The following is a 17,621-nucleotide window of genomic DNA, read 5'->3' on the forward strand; positions in this document are numbered from 1 at the left end:
ATGTATCGTGGTTCACCCCAAGGTTTGGGCTACGTCCACACTGATTGTATTGTATTTCTGAGAAAATTGTGAGGGAGAGAGTGTGAGGATCTTCTCTGAATATGAGAGACTTAGGGTTTGTGAGGGTGAGGAGGCCCTTTTATAGAATAAGGGCTCCTCCCCTAATTACATATTTGCCCCTTCCTTTATTACATAATTACATTTTTAAGTCCCTTGAGTATTTATATGAAGTCTAAATACGAGGCCCTAAATATGGTATAAACAGACTGCAATCTGAACTAGACCTATGTGAATATAATTGTAACCATCGTTTCTATGGGTTTGATTTGTTCTGGTGTAAATAATGGACAAGTCTCATGTTCTTTACTGAAAGCATAAGTATTTTCGACTGTTTTAACATAATGTTCACTTTTGAAAGAAGCTACTGACCATTTCTTTTGTAAATATTTTTACTAGATATTTTGGGGATGTTCCAATCTTCAAAATTGACAATTTCATCTATTTGAAGTTCTAATTTTTTTCCCTCATTTACCATGTCTGGAATCTTACTCAAAATGGACCTAGAGCTAGTGCTGGTAGTTGAATTAGATCTAAATAATCTACTCATTGTTTAAAATGCAAGTTTTTTTATTACAGAATTCTTACTAGCTTTTACCTTCTTCGCGTATTTGCTAAACCCTCTCTCTACTCATGCCAATCCTATGGACTTACTGTTTAGAACACGCCTTACTGTTTGACTTGTGAGCAAACAATCCTACTTAGAAGGTTTAACAGATAAGGTAAACTGTAACTGAAAAATTGAAAGATTGAACAAATAAATGGATTATGAAGATGATAACTCAATTACCACTCAATTGATTTGCTTCAAAATCAGTTGGAGAGGTTTGTTTTCCTTGATTCTAGGTGTTAGGTTGGTATCGTGGATGAGTAACCTAAGAGGTTGTTTCTACCGATTTTAATTTCATGTTGATTAAATCATTAATCAATTCTTGCTGGGTGACTATATATAGGTGTCATATCTAACTAAGTTATTTTTTGAAATTCAAGTTTTCACAATTCCTTAGGGCTCCCTTTCCTCCCGTCAAAGAGGACAAGGTTGGGAGTCTAGTATCCTTTGGGATATGGTAGGTGGAGAAGGTTGACTGGGTATGGTGGATAAGGAACATACTTCTAGTCCTTTGCAATCATGTGCAACTCCTTTTCTAGCATGGCAATGACGTATTCCTCAGTGAAAAAAAGGCTTTTTTTTTTTTTTTTTTTAAGAACCCTTGCCTGCAGCCAAGGTTCTAAAAGACACTAGGCGCTTGTTGGGCGGCAGGCTGTGGCCTAGCGCCTAGGCGGGGTCTAGGTGGACTAGGCAGATTTAAGTAAATCTATTATATTTTGTGTAAATAAGTGTCGGCTTATACTTAAAATATATATAATTTCATCATAAACTACAAAATAGAATGACATATATATTATGAAGTATTGGAACATATTGAAAACATGGGGAACAAGGATATAATGTGCATTCATTTAAGTATACAACAAGTCTGTTATAACTTATTAAAAAAATGCAAAATGAAAGTTATCTATTTTCTGTCTAAGTGAGTCGCGACCTAGGCGGGTACCTAAGTAGTCTAGGCGGGCACCTCAGCAAGTCTAGGTGCCATTTCTTAATTTTTAAACACTTAGGAATTAATTGAGACGGTGGCCAGCCCCCTAGCACCAAGGCGGGGATTTTTAGAACAATGTTTGCAGCAGTAGCTGACTTTTCCTACAAACTCTTTTCCCTAGGCATGCAGTCTTTGTCATTTTAGCATGAGTAGGCAAATAATGATTTGATCAAGATAAGTGTGGTGTGGAAGCTAGAAGTTCATCAGTTGAGCATGAAAGAGAAAGAGAGAGTTTGCATAGTTGTATGGTGTTCTAAGTTGGATAATCCAGGTTTCCTAGGGTGGTAATGAGGTTTTTATTTTATTTTTATTTTTTATGGTAGAAATACTTAGAGGAAGGTTATGGAAGAAACTAAGGTTGCAAATGATGCCTTCTGTGACATTTGAGGCTCTATGTTATCATGGGATCCCCTCTTTAAAGCTCTTAACCTATATTTGTAATTGAATGATTCCTTCCCCAGGAATATCTAATTGTGGCTTGGTTCTTTCTCCCATTTCTCTCTAGTTCTTCTGCTAGCCTCCATTTCTGTGTAAGATGGCTAGGCGTTGCCTTCTCCAGTCAGCCTTCCACAAGCGCTACTTTTGGTAGCACGTCTCATAGCTTTTGCGACTTGAACTTTTGAGTGAGTTGGGAAGGGAAAGTTAGCCTCTATCTTCATTAAATGCCTATCTTGCTGGGCTTTCACATAAGCTTAGAGCTAGGATTTGGTTTCTTTCTAATTGGATTGGTTAGCTTGATAGGAGAAAGGATAAACTAAGTTTGTTCGCTCTCAATGCTTACCTATGTGGACTACAAAGGTTATCGACTTGGACCTTTTGGGCTCCAAGCAGCTTAAAGTTTTCCAAAATCTTGACTATGCATAGGCCCAATAAACTTTCGTAACCATCCACACCACAATTCACTTGACAAGCCAGAGCATGTGACTTTGGCTAATTTTAGAGTAAATAGTGGTTAGCGTGATAAAGTTCGGCGTGATGAATAGGCATGGGCATGACATGATTTATATAAATGTCTAATTTAATTACCGTAGTGTGGCATGGTTGTGAATATATTTCTTTCTCGATTCCGCATCTTCACAAATATTTGGGATTGGCATGAGGTTCGTATGATAATTGGGCCTCGAGGCTTGGTTAGGCTTGCATGTGACATTTTTGGACCTCAACAATTTTCTATTGTACAAAGATGATTAGTATTTATTTCCTATTGTAAGTAGATTTGGAATGTAGTTTCCTGCCCTCCAAGGTTATATCACTATAAATATATGCTTGCATAAAGAGAAAAATATATAATAAATTAAGATTATGGAGGATTTTAAAAGATATTAGAATCCTAGATTAGTCAATTTGGATATTAAAAAATTTTACGAATCTATATGTAGAAAAAGGAGATTTTAAAAGATTTTAAATTAGTGCAAATCTAGATATATTTCTTTTTTGTATCAATGAATATCGTACTTATTTCGGAAAAATAAGTGCAATTCTAGATATATCAGAAAGTCATAGATTTTGTAGGATATTAAATGGCGTACTAGAGGATTGTGGAGGACTTGATGGAGGAAAATATACATAAAAAGCCATAAACAATCTAAGCCACCCCGTAGAATTTTTATCTCCCTCTCCACCCTAAACTTCTCCTGCGTGCTTCTTCATCCCAACAGAAGTGACCCACCCACCTCCCACCTCAGCCACCACACACCGCACGCCACGGAATGGCATGGTTAAGGCATTTGCTTTTGCGCCCACTTCTGCAGGGCCCTTTGCAGTGTTTGTTCAAAATTTGGAACTTGCTTCTCTGGCTTTCTCAAAGGTATTGAAAGTCTCAGACCATGTTGTGCGTGTGTTTATAGTTTTTTTTAGAGCATTTATAAGAGGCAGTGAATGCCATGGTTTTTGTAGTCTTAAAGCTTCAATCACTTAACCAGTAGTTAAAGATTTGACTGAGATCAACCCAGAAAATTCATGTTTTCGAGCCAACTCATGCTCTCTCACATGCATTGCCTGCAAACACAGAAGCTCGGAAAGAAGCTTTTAATTTTTTACACATTTTGACACCCACTTTATAGGACACACTCCGTAATCTATTTCAATGATCCAAACATATAACTTTTAGGTCTGACATCAAAGTTCATGTCTACCAAAAATCACCACATCTGAAACCAAATGACCGCTGGATTAAATGATAGTTATTTTAGTGTTTGTTGCAAAACCATATTTGTCCATTTTTAACTAAAAATGAATGTCTTAAAGGTTTTGGATTTATCTAATTTTTTGCAAAGATTTATGAATTGATGAATTGAAATATAGATGGAGTGATCCCTACAAATTGTATGAAAAAAATAGAGTGTCCCCCATATAGCATTTGTTCAATTCATTTTTAATTAGTGTGACGCATTGAAAGCACAATATGGGCTGACGTGTAGTCAAACTAGGATTTTAAAGGATTTTAAAAGTGATAGATTTGATAGGATTTAGGAGGATTTAAGACTCCTACAAAATTCGTATGGATTTTAAAGAATTTGAATGGATTTAGTTTGTAGATTTTGGTGGATTGTGGTGGATTTTCATATAATTTTTTTTTTGAAAAAAAAAGAAAAATCTTTCCCCTTGCCCTACTGTACTCGATAGCCACTTTATCCCCTCTCTTTTCGGATCCCCTTTCACACAACCACGGCTCCATCTCTTTCTCAATTGATAGATCAACATAACTTTGGTGAGCTTTTGAGCACTACACCATCAACAACCATCACCACCGACTACCCTTTTGCCACAAACGTACGCTGTGGTACTTCAGTAATGCTTGTAGTACCACAAACATTAAAAAATCGGAATGGCGAGAAAGTAGTATTAACCAAAATCCTAAATCGATCATGTCCTTCGATGATCATACATGCCTAATTAAGGTCTAAGGGTCATAATAAGAGATTCCACCAAAGTATATAGTGGTTACCTGTGTCTGGCTGGGGTTGGTAGAGATTTAAGGATTTTCCAGATGGAAAAGGATTTGAAATCCTAGGGGGTGAGGTTGAATTCTTTTTAGTCTTGGTTATATATACGTGTTGTTTTCAAATCCCACAAAATCCACAACTTATTGAAATCCTCCAAAATCTTAATTTTTTAATACACTTAGATTTGGATGGATTTTAAATCCTTTAAAATCTTTTAATTGACTGCACTTAAATTTAAATGGATTCTAAAATCTCTTAAAATCTTTTAATTGACTACACTAGAGTTTTAAAGTTTTTTAAAATACTCTCAAATCCGAGTTTGACTACACCCCCTAAGTGTTACGTTATAAAAATAAAGTTACCTTGAGGATTAGACTGACAAAGATCAAATTGGCATAACGGAAAAAATAAGAATTTTTAAAATTTTCTGGGTAGAAATAGAGGTTTTATTGGATTAAAATAGAAGCACTCGGCAATGGCTCATTGAACTGTTTTGTCAGTTTTCTTTTCTTTCCTTGCTTCCAGAAACTTTGTCAGTTAACGTTACCACCATATGTGTCCCTGATCTGCATCAAGAACTCCTTTATATTTGGTAACTGTGGGATTTAGATCTTACAAACTTGGAAAGAAATTAATGTTGTACTTATTCAGCATTGAAACCTCTAGATATTTAAGAAACAGCTCAAAAATCTACCACCACGCTTTCTGGCTCCCCCTGCAGCTTGAGTTGTTTTTATTTCACTACTATTATTAGAAATAGTTAACTAATTAGTTCAGTCTTTAATTTTCTGCCCGGTCGCAATTATCTTGGCTCTCAAACCACTAGTCAGGCGAATAGTTTTCTGAGAGTAAGCATGTACATATTTACCACATATATATGTATAAATTGAATGCAATAGCAGTTCTCATTGTCTCAGCATTTTTTTCCATCTCTTTTTATTGACATTGTCTCTGCATATTGAACAATAGGGTTTTTTCTTCCCCGAACCATACAACTATGGCTTCCAGTGGACACCAAGTTGTTTCTGATATGAAGGTTCAGAACTTGAACAAAGGCAAAGGAGAGGCCAACCCTGCCAACAATTCCGAATCCCAGGTTAGTTTTTGTCTTTTTTCATCTTTGTATATATCACCTTTTACTTTAATATTTTTATTCATTTATTTATAGAAAAGTTAAAATTTTTGTTAGACTCAATTTCTTTATCAAATAGTCACGAAATTACAATTAAAAACCATCAAGTGATTAGGGTAAAGATTAATGAGTGATTAGTTGTTTTTGAGATTAAAAATGATTACATAGAGAGTTTTAGTCAATTACAATTTAACTCTGATTTAATTTCAGGATAATTTTGTTACTTTAGCATGAAAGTGACTCAAGTGCTAAATATTTTATTATATTTGAAAAAAAGATAATAAGAAAATGAACTCAACTACCACGAACCTAATTTTGCTCAGATCAACACAGTTGGGCATACTGGTACTGAACCCTAGCAGAAGTAGAAGAAAGAGAAATCATCTTTCTGCTCGATTCGAGGGAAATTCTAGGGTTTCAAATATTCTGCTCTCTAATCTGAGGTGGGAATAGATCCGAACAGAGTGTTTGTCGATCAAGTTTAGAGGAGGAAAGGAACGGAGGAAGTCGGCTTGCAGAGAGCCAAAAGGAGATAAAATGTCAAAGTGAAGTCAATTTTACAGTATTTAATTTTGACTTTCAACTAAATTCTCTCTTCATGTTGCTTAATTAGATTTAGCTAGCAACTATTCATCAAGTGACTTTAGCATTTGGGATAGCTAGGTAGTTGAAAGTTTGATTTTGAGAGTTTTAGGTTAAAATAATGAGGTTTGTTGGAGATACTCGAATGTTTTAGATTAGGTCATGCCTTGACAAAATGTTTAACTTCTTTCCATGTGGTTTTATTTATCAATTTGGTCACGGTCTTTGTTTTTGTTAATATTTAAGGCATAAGATTTAATTTTTTCTTTAATTAACTACACAAAAGAAAACTAAATTTTGAATACACCCATAAATATTACTCAGTATTTTTAAAAATTTGGTGCACTTGGAAAATTCTTTAGGGAACACAATTAAAAGAGCTAGCTCGCCATCATGCCACTCCAAAATGCACTACTATATCATCATACTTTATTGTCACTCTTCTAAAAAAACAGCTCCCTTTCCCTCTGATTCTCTCCTCCTCCCTCTATATATACTCCACCATTTACCAACTCCGCCCTTTACCCTCAAATACACTTGTAATCTTAAACAGCAATACTACTTCTCACTCATCATATTCTTAATTTCTTATGGCTCCGAAGGGAGACAACGTCGTAGTTTCTAGTATAAAGCTCGAGAAGATATTTAGCATGAAAGGAGGCAAAGGAGAGTCCAGCTATGCCAACAATTCCCAAGCCCAGGTAATTAGCTAATTCATTAAACTAATTTTTATTTTTTATTTTATGAATTTAGCACTTAATATGTTTCAATATTTAATATTATCCAAATAATTGTGTTTTAATTAAATTTTCAGGCCATACATGCAAGATCTATGCTTCACCTGCTAAAAGAAACCCTAGACAGTGTGCAACTGAGCTCTCCAGAAGTGCCATTTGTGGCTGTGGATCTTGGATGCTCAAGCGGAAGCAACACCATCTACATAATAGATGTGATCATCGAACACATGACCAAGCGCTATGAGGCCTTGGGATGTGACCCTCCTGAGTTCTCTGCATTTTTCTCTGATCTCCCCAGCAATGATTTCAACACGCTGTTCCAGCTCATCCCTCCTATGGCCAACCATGGCGGAAGCATGGAGGAAACGCTTGCCACTGACAACCACCGCTCCTACTTTGCTGCTGCCGTCCCAGGTTCATTTTACCGGCGGCTCTTCCCATCGAGGTCCGTTGACCTTTTTCACTCGGCGTTCTGCTTGCATTGGCTCTCTCAGGTAATTAAGTAAAGTAGCTAATAATCTTAGTTAGTTACCTAATTACATGGGATTTTTTAATAGAATAATATAGTACGTACAAAATTTTAGGTTGGTGATGACAAATATGCAAAACCAATTAATACACGTTTGTATCCAAGGAAACTATGCAACATATCCCCGCTGATGCAAACAAATACTAAAAAGAAGGCGAAGAAAGAACGAAAAGTATACGTTTTTCTTGCTGGTTTTGAATAGGTCAAAAAAGTTGATGCCATGAATTATGGTCTCGAGGTTAAAAGGAAGTGGTCATAGGAAAGACAATTATGTGTTTATGTTCGTCCTTTTAAAATGTCATCTTTGAAAGTGAGATGTCTAATAGTATTCATCTTCGCTTGCAAGTAAGAGATTTTAGGTTCGATTCTCACCAAAGAAGAAGTTGAACAACATTATTGCTAGCACATTGTGAGGTTAAGCTTATTCTCCTTCCCCTTAATGTAGATAATATAGTTTGTTAAAAAATAAATGTCTGATGCCAGACAATGGCCAAACGTTACGATATATGTCGATAGTATACTAAGGGAAACCTTTTGTTTGTATGTCATTCAACTCTATTAGTTATCTAATTACTTTATACGATTTTAGTAATATATATATATATATATATGTATATATATATATATATGTATATATAAACTAAGAATAATATGGTAAATTACATTTCTCAACTGCTTACTTACTCGTTCTCATTTTAGATTCTTTATTTTTACCGTGATTGCTATCTTATTCAACACACATTTGAGTATGTACGCTTCATCAAATATTATTACCTGATCCTAACCCTTGTAAAAATAAATTTAATTATTATTATTAAAGTAAACTTTGTGTTCAAACCTCAATCATATACAGCTAGCTAGATTGGCTAATTAAGTTTACAAAGATAGAATAAAACTAATCATGGTTTGTTATATTTAATTAGAAACAAAAGCTTCTGAATCATTTTTCATTCAAGTCCAATTTACCTAGCCAATACTTTTCCTGAGTGCTCAAGTAACTAGTAACTGTTGTATAAAAATAAAAAAGTAGCTAGTAACTGTTCGACCATAAAAAAAGTAGCTAGTAACTGAAAGCGAAACTACGTTCAAGGAAACGACTAAAAAGTCAAATAAGTTGAACCAAAACGAACAAAAAAAAAGGAGAGTGTGCCTGGTCAAAATGTCTTGAAGAATTTACGCAACATGGCTCATGATGCATGCTTTTTGCAAAATGCTTTGGGATTTTCAACAGCCATAAAACAATCTTGTTTGTGGTTACAATTCAAAATACACTTAAGATCTCTTTTAATATCGTTTGTATAAAATCAAAACTTAGGCATTGATAATATTAGCAATAATATGATAATTGTTAAATCTCTTATATATGGGGACCCAGGTCCCAGAGAGTGTGCTGGACAAGAGATCAGCAGCCTACAACAAAGGAAGGGTGTTTATTCATGGGGCAAATGAGAGCACAGCTATTGCCTACAAGAAGCAGTTCCAGACAGACTTGGCAAGCTTTCTCAGGTCCAGAGCCAAGGAGCTCAAGAAGGGAGGCTCCATGTTTCTTGTTTGCTTGGGTAGGACCACAGTGGACCCCACTGACGAAAGTGGCCCAGGCCTTCTCTTTGGGACCCACTTTCAGGATGCTTGGGATGATCTTGTCCAAGAGGTAATCATATATTTAATTAAATATGTCACGAGAAATACATTATACAGTAATGTTTGTTTTGTGTGCAATGTGCATGCATAATACCATAGGTATATAGGGCTATAGAGCTAAGTCACATTTTATTTTTGTGCTTCAATTGGCAGACCAAAAAGCAAAAGAGAAATTAAACACCAAAAACAAATAAACAAACAAGAAAGGAGATATGCATGATTAGATTAGGTGTTATTGGTTTCACAAGACCTTTATCATGAATTTTCACTGGTCATGATTAAGTTGGGTTGATTCTAGCCGTTGGATGCTAACTCTAAAACTGATCTGGCTTGGCCCTTCCATTTGTATGTTAGTACTGTCGGCAAAATAATTATATATCATTGGCTGCCGGGTGGTCCATATTATTGAAAAATGGGATCAATGGGATAGCTTGATATTAAAACCGAAGTTATAATCATTTCTTGTATCACAGGACAAAGGCCATTTGGATAAGTTAGATGACCAGTGTTCATAGAAAAATAAAAAATAAAAAATTTGAAGAAAGAGACCTAAATTACGTACTTATGATCTTCTAATAAGTGGTAAACTTTCTTCATGGTTGGTAAGTATTTTTACATATGCTCTCTTATTTTATTCTCCGTCTTATTGCTAACACGTTCAAATTAATCATGGAACAAATTAATTATGAAATTGTAGCATATAAAACTTGCCTTATTGAAGACCTTATCTTTTATAAGAAATGTGATCAATAATATAATAATTTATATACTACAAATAATTTCAGAAAATCATAAATATTTGGATTTGGATTTATCCTTTCCTATAACCTTAATATACTACTTTTGAGTTTTTACATATAAAGTTCTGATCCATAGATTAATTAACTATGAATGTATGTTTTTTTGCAGGGACTTATCACTAGTGAGAAACGTGACAGTTTCAACATTCCTGTGTATGCATCAAGTTTACAAGACTTCAAGGAAGTAGTGGAAGCCGATGGCTCATTCACCATAAACAAGCTCGAGATTTTTAAAGGAGGAAGTCCCCTTGTTGTGAGCCAACCTGATGATGCCGCTGAAGTCGGTCGAGCCCTTGCCAACAGCTGTAGGAGCGTTGCTGGAGTCCTCGTCGATGCACACATCGGTGACCACCTTGGCAATGAGTTGTTCTCAAGGGTGGAGAAAAGGGGCACAAGCCAAGCCAAAGAGCTACTGGAGAAGTTGCAATTCTTTCACATAGTGGCCTCACTTTCTCTTGCTTAATTAGGAAATGTGCCCTTTTGTTCTTCTATAGTTGTGTGATCTTTATTGCATAGAAATCCAAAACACAAGAAGAGAGGAAAAAAAGTTAAGGTTGGGGCTTACTCTTTTTTTCTTTCTTTCTGTGTGCTTGTACTTTGTTGACTGTGGTAGTAACCTTTATTAATATGCCTATAGGGCTTTTGTGACTATTGACCCTATAAACTACCAAGCCTACGTGGCGCGCAAGCCGAGTAATTTATGAGCTAACTACGTCCTTCGGTTGAATGTGGGGCATGCCAACTCGTCGGCCGAGGAGTAAAATATGTTTATGTTGCTTTGGGTGCGCGGCTGACTTCTACGTCTTGCGATTCCGACTGAGGAAGGAACATGTCTCAACCTCTTGGGTTCTCCAACCTGAAGACAAGGCTACTATTCTTACGAAGTTCACAAATCGTCGTCGTCGTCGGATTCGGTCACAGTGATGGTATTCGTCAGAGTAAACTCACGCTGAATCGACACCAAAGTGTAAGGGCACAAATACTCAAAGCGGATATATGTCTTAACAATAAACGTGGTTCGGCCGCCGGAATGCCGAACTCTAAATCCCACTTGAGAATATCCAATCATAAACTAACTTGGCATGCAATGTACCAAGCCTAATAAACTGTAACACCTCACTTTGCCGAGAAGGCTAATGACATGACCTCGACCAATAAGGATTCAGAAATCCTTCTCGACCGAGACTTGGATAAATAACCAGTCACCGTCAACGCAGTGCTATCTATGCTGACTGAAGATGATGCGAGACTGGCTGGTTCTACAGTGACAGTGCTATCTATGTTGACTGAAGATATCACTGGTTGCCTTCACAGTGATGTTTATCCAAACTGAAGGTGTGTTGGTGAAAAAAGAAAAGGAAAAAGTCTCAAGGTTGTTGAGAGAATTTGCGCAGGGCAGTTGTGTGTTGAATTGGAGAGGCTTTGAACGATGCACAGCCTCATCTATTTATAGCACCAAGTACTTTCTCAATAAAGTTAAAACCCCACTCGGATTAGGATTTCTTCTTCTAATTAAACACCATCTCGACCAGTCCTATTTTCACTATGACTTTGAGTCCAGTCCTTTATCAAGCCGGATTCACTTCTATCCATATCTTGCCGAGACTCCTTATTGCGCCAGGATTCAATTACACGTCTCTCAGCATGACTTGACCAACCTAGGTTAGGAAGCTTATGAACTAAACGGTCCACGGTAATCTTTTCGTAAGGCCTTCCGGGCCGAGAATCCATCTTGGCCCAAACCAATATTTTGGGCCCAAACATTGCCCCCTTACTTCTGAGGACTTTTTTCAGCCTGAAGTCTCTGGCCGAGGCCTGACCTTGAAGAAGCGACACCATGCTCCGTCTTCCAAGGAGCATTTATGAAGCACGATTGCACGATCTTGATCTCGTCAGATATCTCGCCAAGTGTCATCTTCTCAGCATGTCTTGGAGTGTCCTTTCATCATTTCCTCCTTGATTCGCGAGATTTTTAAATTCCTCAAGACGTGCGGATGTCCAAACGTCTTCAAATCAATATACTTGTCGCCGCATGCCATCATGCAATCTTGATTTGCCAATCTTTTGGTACCCTCGAGATCATGCGGACACCAAAACGTCATTTCTTCGTAAAAAGACACTGTCACAATATCATCATGACCCCTTAATTTGGGAGTTTTTTGGTTTTTTCTCCTGAGTCTATTAATATTCTCCATCACTCCATCATTATTAGCGATCTTCCTGATCACTCTCCCCGTTTAGTCTTCCATTCCACGAGTCTATAAATACCCGGCCTTCTATCATTCATTCTTTACGCCTTCAAATTTTCCTAACTCTCTTTTGCTCAAAGATTAAAAGAAACCCCCTGACTTTCTCCCAGAAACCCTTCAAAACCATTTCCAATGGCCTTATTCATTTCCAAGCTCTCTAAGGAATGCGACGAATGTGGGACCATCATCGATCAGCGCTCAATTAAGACTCAGCGCTTTGAGAGTGATATGAGCACCCCCCACCAAGTCCTTGGTCCACTTTTCAAGGATGCATTGCCACCAGCCATTACCGAGCCCTTCAAGGATCAATGCCTAACACCCATACTGTTAGGGTTTGAATGGTCAAGGTGGGATTTGGCAAAACCCCAAGGCTTCTGGCCCTCGACCACTGCGACCTGGGTTGCTCGGATGGAAAAGATCTTCGGCGAGCAATGGAAAGCTCTTGGCATTTACGATGCCATCCGTCTTTCATCTATAGAGCTCGTCGTGGACAATGAGCTTCTTATGGCAGCCTCAAGCTTCTGGTGCTCAACCACCAACACTATGATTTTTCCCCTTGGCCCCATAGGTCCTACTATCCTCGACATTACCGCGATCCTAGGGACTTCCCCTTTTAGTATCCCGGTTGACGCTACCCTCTCCGGGTACCCATCGACCATCGATCTGAAGGCACTTTTCAACGATCGGGCCATCGAGACGCTGAGCGGAGAGGGCCAAGAACCCTAAAATGAGGAAGTTCAGAACTTTATAAGAACTTCCTCAACTACAACACTCTCTACTTCCACTTTGCCAGCCGGGGGGATGAGAACCTACGGCAGGGGGAACACGAAGTTTCCCTTCTCTACTAGTATAAAAATCTTATTAGTTGTACCAAGTCCAACAAATGTTTAGTCGAGAACATGCCCGTGGTCGAAGCCTTGGCTAGCGGTCACACCCTAGCGCTTAGTCCAGCCATTCTTACCCATCTTCTGCGTTGTTTGGCCGAGATGACCCTTCAGAAGATCGACCTACACTAGAGTGGCCCTTTCTGGGTATTCTAACTCTGGCTGCAGGTCTATTTCGTCACCCTTCCGCCAGAGTTTGCTAGATTCTTGCCTACTGAAGCGTTCGGCCTTCAGGTGGCTTCTCGACCAGTACCTCCTTACCAAGCCGAAGACGTGTTCAGATACTTCTTCGGCCTTGATGCCCTTTCCGACAACGAATTCTTGATCTGCCGTCGTCGAGAATATCCTTTGTCGATCAAACTTTCTACATCAACATGGAGTGTAGATGATGATGCTGATCTCCGTCAATCTTGGGGGTCGTTTGTGCTTACCCGCGACCTTCCTTTTGGGTGTGACGCGCACTGAGCAAGTTGGGAAATATATCACCCCCAATTCACTGGTCGGCAACTCGGTTATCTTCAGGGTTACCCGGTGCCTCTTCGTACTTCTTGCTCCCAACTGAACCGATGACGCCTATCTGGCTCTTCAGATAAGGAGTGCAAGGATGCCAAGAAGGAGTTTCAAGAACGGTGCCAAAAATTTCGCCTTCGCCAACCATTCTAGAATCTCTTAGCACTAACACTTTCAGTGATTGGTGGGAAGAGTATACCCAAAACTTTTTTGGTGTTCCGGTCGAAACGTCCTGAACAAACTCTTCGGCGGTCGACCCAATAAGGCTTCTGCCTCCTAATCTCAAGGTAACGGTCTATTTCTTCTTTCTGTCTTCGACTTTGAACTCTACTAATTTGCTCTTGCTTTCTTAGGTGGTCGGTCACTAAAAATCACGGAAGTGGTCGTTGTGGCTACGGCTGGGAAAAAATCGACCATCTCCAAAAGGGCTAAGCCTACCGCATAGGCCTTGCTGAGCAAACGGCCACGTCAAGAGGCCGAGACGGCCTTCGAACCCCCTCAACCAGTAAAACGGGTCAAGAAGCTGGCGAGGAAAGGAGAACGTGAGATTCATGTTATCTCCAGTCACACTATGAGGGTGACGACTCCTAATGTTTCCCTTTCTACCCCTGTTGTTCAAGCTTCGACAGAGAAACGGCCAGTACCAGTAAAAGAAAAGGCCCATGTACGACCTGCTTCTCAAGTCATTGGACCAGTTGTTGCTCCACTAGTCGAGGCGTCTGCAACTTCAAGGCCAGCTGATGCGCCTGTCTTGGAAGGGATGGCCCATTTGGTTGAGAAAAACCTTCCCGTAAATCCAAAACACGCGGTAGTCGTTCTAGAATAGAGCGACAGGAGCGATGAGATTCCACTGACGAGTCGCCTTCAACCACATGATCCGCCTCCCCCTACATCAGAGGCGGTTGTCCAAGTCGGCCCTCCTGCAGACGATTGTGGCAAACGTCTTGCTGTCGAGCCAGAAGTGACGCTGGAAACATCCGTTCATCCGCAGGACCAGGACCTCAACATTCCTCCCCAAGAAGCCACTTCGACCTTCATAAGTACCCCTACTGCCTTTATTTGGTTACTTTTCTGCCTTAGATCTTTAAACCAAGAAGATATTGAATGTCAGGTGCCTACCCATTCTTTTCATCGGACATTCTACGTGCCTAAGGGTGTTATCTATATTTCTTAACCGCCTCAGTAGCCATCGAACGTAGATAACCTCCATCAGCCGCGTGAACTAAGAAGCAGTCTAAGGCACTGGGCTCGGCCATTAAGTTCTTTAGGTTCGAGCAACGAACTCGAAGATATGGCCGAAGTCTCATTTTAGCAGGTTTAAAACAAAAACCTTCTTGCTATATTCTTTCATAATTTCCTTGTACTTAAAATGATTTTTGTGCGCAACCTTCATGGGAAGTCGAATTTAATGTTTCCTTATCAAGCACTTCTGGAGCGGTTGGTCCTTCGGCCGCTACGACTGCACCTGCCGATTCAGCTGCTCTGGTTCAGCTACAAGAAGTTTTATCTCTCTCGGCATCATAAGTCATTGAGCTCAAAGGGCTCGATTCGTTGGGTGCATGCCTAAACGATCTTGGAGCAGATGGTCAAGTGAGCGCTGAGGCTGTCGTTCAAGCGTCGTCCACCTTGGAGTGAGTTTGGGAATCCTTCAGTATTCTCGAGAACGCTCTTCGGGCTGATAATGACTTGAAAACTGCACTGGCTGTTTAGGAAACTCTTCGTCCGAAAATCGATGCCTTAAAGATGAAAGGGGAAGTCTTGGCTGACCTCGACCGTCAAATGGCCGAACTGGCAAAACGAAGGTCGGCCCTTGCTTCTAAGCTTGCGAGAGACTTTGAGTCAGGCGAGAAATCTTGTCTAATCGAATTTACGACGAACGCGAAGCGAGTCGAGTAGCTGAAGTTGGACAAGAAGAACAGGCAGGCCAAGGTCATAATGGGCGAGGTGAGGTGGCTGGAGCTGAAGGCACTTCTTGGAACACTTCTTCCTTCATCGCCTTAGAATAATTTGATTGTAAACCATCTTATTAATGAAATGAAAACAAGCTTTTACTCTTGCATCTCCCATGTGACTGGGTAATATTTTTTTAAGAACTTTCCATTAATTGGTAATTTGTGAATAATACCGGTTCGATCTCTAAGATGGTATGCCTCTTTACCGAGAACTTTATGGATGACAAACGGTCATTCCCAATTCGGTGACCATTTGCCGAACCTGGGGTCTTTAATTCCCACGGGTAACACAGTTTGCCAAACTAACTCTTCTTCGCCGAACGTTTTTTGTTTGACTTTTTTATTATAAGCTCGCTCAGTAATTTTCTTTTGTGCCACTAGAAGATTGTAAGCATCAAGCCGATCTGCTTCCAAATCTTCCAACTCTTGTAACATGGCCTGGTTGTATTCGGCGTTGGACAAGCTACTCTGCTCGATCACACATAAAGAATTTACACTTAGCTCGACTGGTAACACCGCGTCATGTCCATAGGTTAACACATATGGGGTGGTTCCTGTCGCCAACCGAGTGAAGTCCGGTATGCCCATAAGGCTTCATTCAATTTTAAATGCCACATGCCCGGCCTTTCTTTTATCATTTTTTCAAGAATACCGATCAAAACCTAATTACTTGCTTCGGCTTGTCCATTCGCTTGTGGATAGTATGGTGTGGACTGCTCAAGCTGAATTTTTAAGCTCGTCGTGTACTCTTTGAACCTTTCGGCCGTGAAGACTGTGCCATTATTAGTTATGATCGTTTCTGGTACGCCGAACCTGGTCACAATATGTTCCTCCATAAAATCGCAAACCTCCTTGGATGTTAATTCGGCGTATGATTTTACTTCGACCCACTTAGTGAAATAATCCATTGCCACGAGTATCCATGCATGTTTCGTTGCTCCAGAGGATGGTGTGATTTTTCCGATCACGTCCATTGCCCATCCTTTGAATGGCCAAGGTTTGGTAACCGAATGAAGTAATTCGGCCGGGGCCCTTTGGATGGGTCCATGAATTTGACACTGGACGCATCTTGCGTCCTGATTGATGGGCTCCATAATGTAACCGTGGCGGCGAAGTAACCAACGCATCTTGCGTCCTAATTGATGGGCTCCATAAATTCCTTCATGTACTTCTATGATTGCTTGAACGGCTTATTGCGGGCCGAGGCATAACAGTAATAAACGTTCCTCGCCTTTTCGATACAACTCATTCTGGTATGAGACATAGTTTGTGGCATGGACCTTTGTCTTTCTATCGTGTTTACCTCTGGGATTATCAAGGTATTGCATAATTGGCCTTATCCAGTGGTTTGGTAGCGTCTCGACCACGCAAATATCTATAGAATCCTCCCATTCCAACAACGAAGGTAAAGACATTACCCGTGTACGGATGACTTGGTCTCGCTGAAGGATTTGTTGATTAACCAAAGTTGGACACGATTGACGTAAAACGGGTATCATTGGCCCACTCTTGCCCCCCAAGAGTTGTGCTCCAGAAGCCATCTAAGCGAGTTCGTCTGCGACGGTGTTTCGTCCACGGGAAATATGATTGAACGTGATACCGTCGAATGACTCGGCTAAGTAACTGGCCACCATGTGATAGGGCGCTATAGTATAACTCATGCACCAAAAAGTTCCATTAAGTTGGTTAATCACAAGCTCCGAATCACCGAAGACGAGGACGCGAGCAGCATGCAAATCATGAAGTACGTTAAGGCCGATAACAAGGCCTTCGTACCTCGACTTAATTGTTGGTACAATCAAAATCCAACTTGAGGGAAAAGAACCAACGGTGTCGGTGTGGCGACTGGAGTACGATCCCTACACCGGCCAACGTTGACGTGCTGGAACCATCGAAATACATCGTCCAATAATTGTCACGTGTTTCCACTATGCCGATTTCAACATCGGTGCCCCCGAACCCATATAGGGAAAAATGGTAGGCTAAGAAATCGACAAGCCCT

The 17,621-nt window shown here is 39.8% G+C and overlaps 1 protein-coding gene across 1 annotated transcript; it reads left to right on the plus strand.

The window, feature by feature from the left end:
* The first annotated feature begins 6,748 nt into the window (after positions 1-6,748).
* On the plus strand, positions 6,749-10,675 carry LOC103448357 (indole-3-acetate O-methyltransferase 1). Its single transcript, XM_029088881.2, has 4 exons — positions 6,749-7,018; positions 7,132-7,548; positions 8,959-9,234; positions 10,134-10,675. The coding sequence occupies exons 1-4, from the start codon at positions 6,908-6,910 to the stop codon at positions 10,485-10,487; spliced, it is 1,158 nt and encodes a 385-aa protein (XP_028944714.1). The 5' UTR covers positions 6,749-6,907; the 3' UTR covers positions 10,488-10,675.
* The last annotated feature ends 6,946 nt before the right edge of the window (positions 10,676-17,621 follow it).

This window comes from Malus domestica, chromosome 11 (genome assembly GCF_042453785.1).
Source record: "Malus domestica chromosome 11, GDT2T_hap1".
In the NCBI taxonomy this organism is placed as follows: domain Eukaryota; kingdom Viridiplantae; phylum Streptophyta; class Magnoliopsida; order Rosales; family Rosaceae; genus Malus; species Malus domestica.

What these genes read in the sequence shown, in the direction of transcription:
- LOC103448357 (XM_029088881.2), top strand. Translation starts at nt 6,908, where the DNA reads ATGGCTCCGAAGGGAGACAACGTCGTAGTTTCTAGTATAAAGCTCGAG. An exon ending in CCAACAATTCCCAAGCCCAG is followed by an intron (nt 7,019 to 7,131) that starts GTAATTAGCTAA and finishes TTAAATTTTCAG; the next exon opens with GCCATACATGCAAGATCTAT. An exon ending in GGGATGATCTTGTCCAAGAG is followed by an intron (nt 9,235 to 10,133) that starts GTAATCATATAT and finishes GTTTTTTTGCAG; the next exon opens with GGACTTATCACTAGTGAGAA.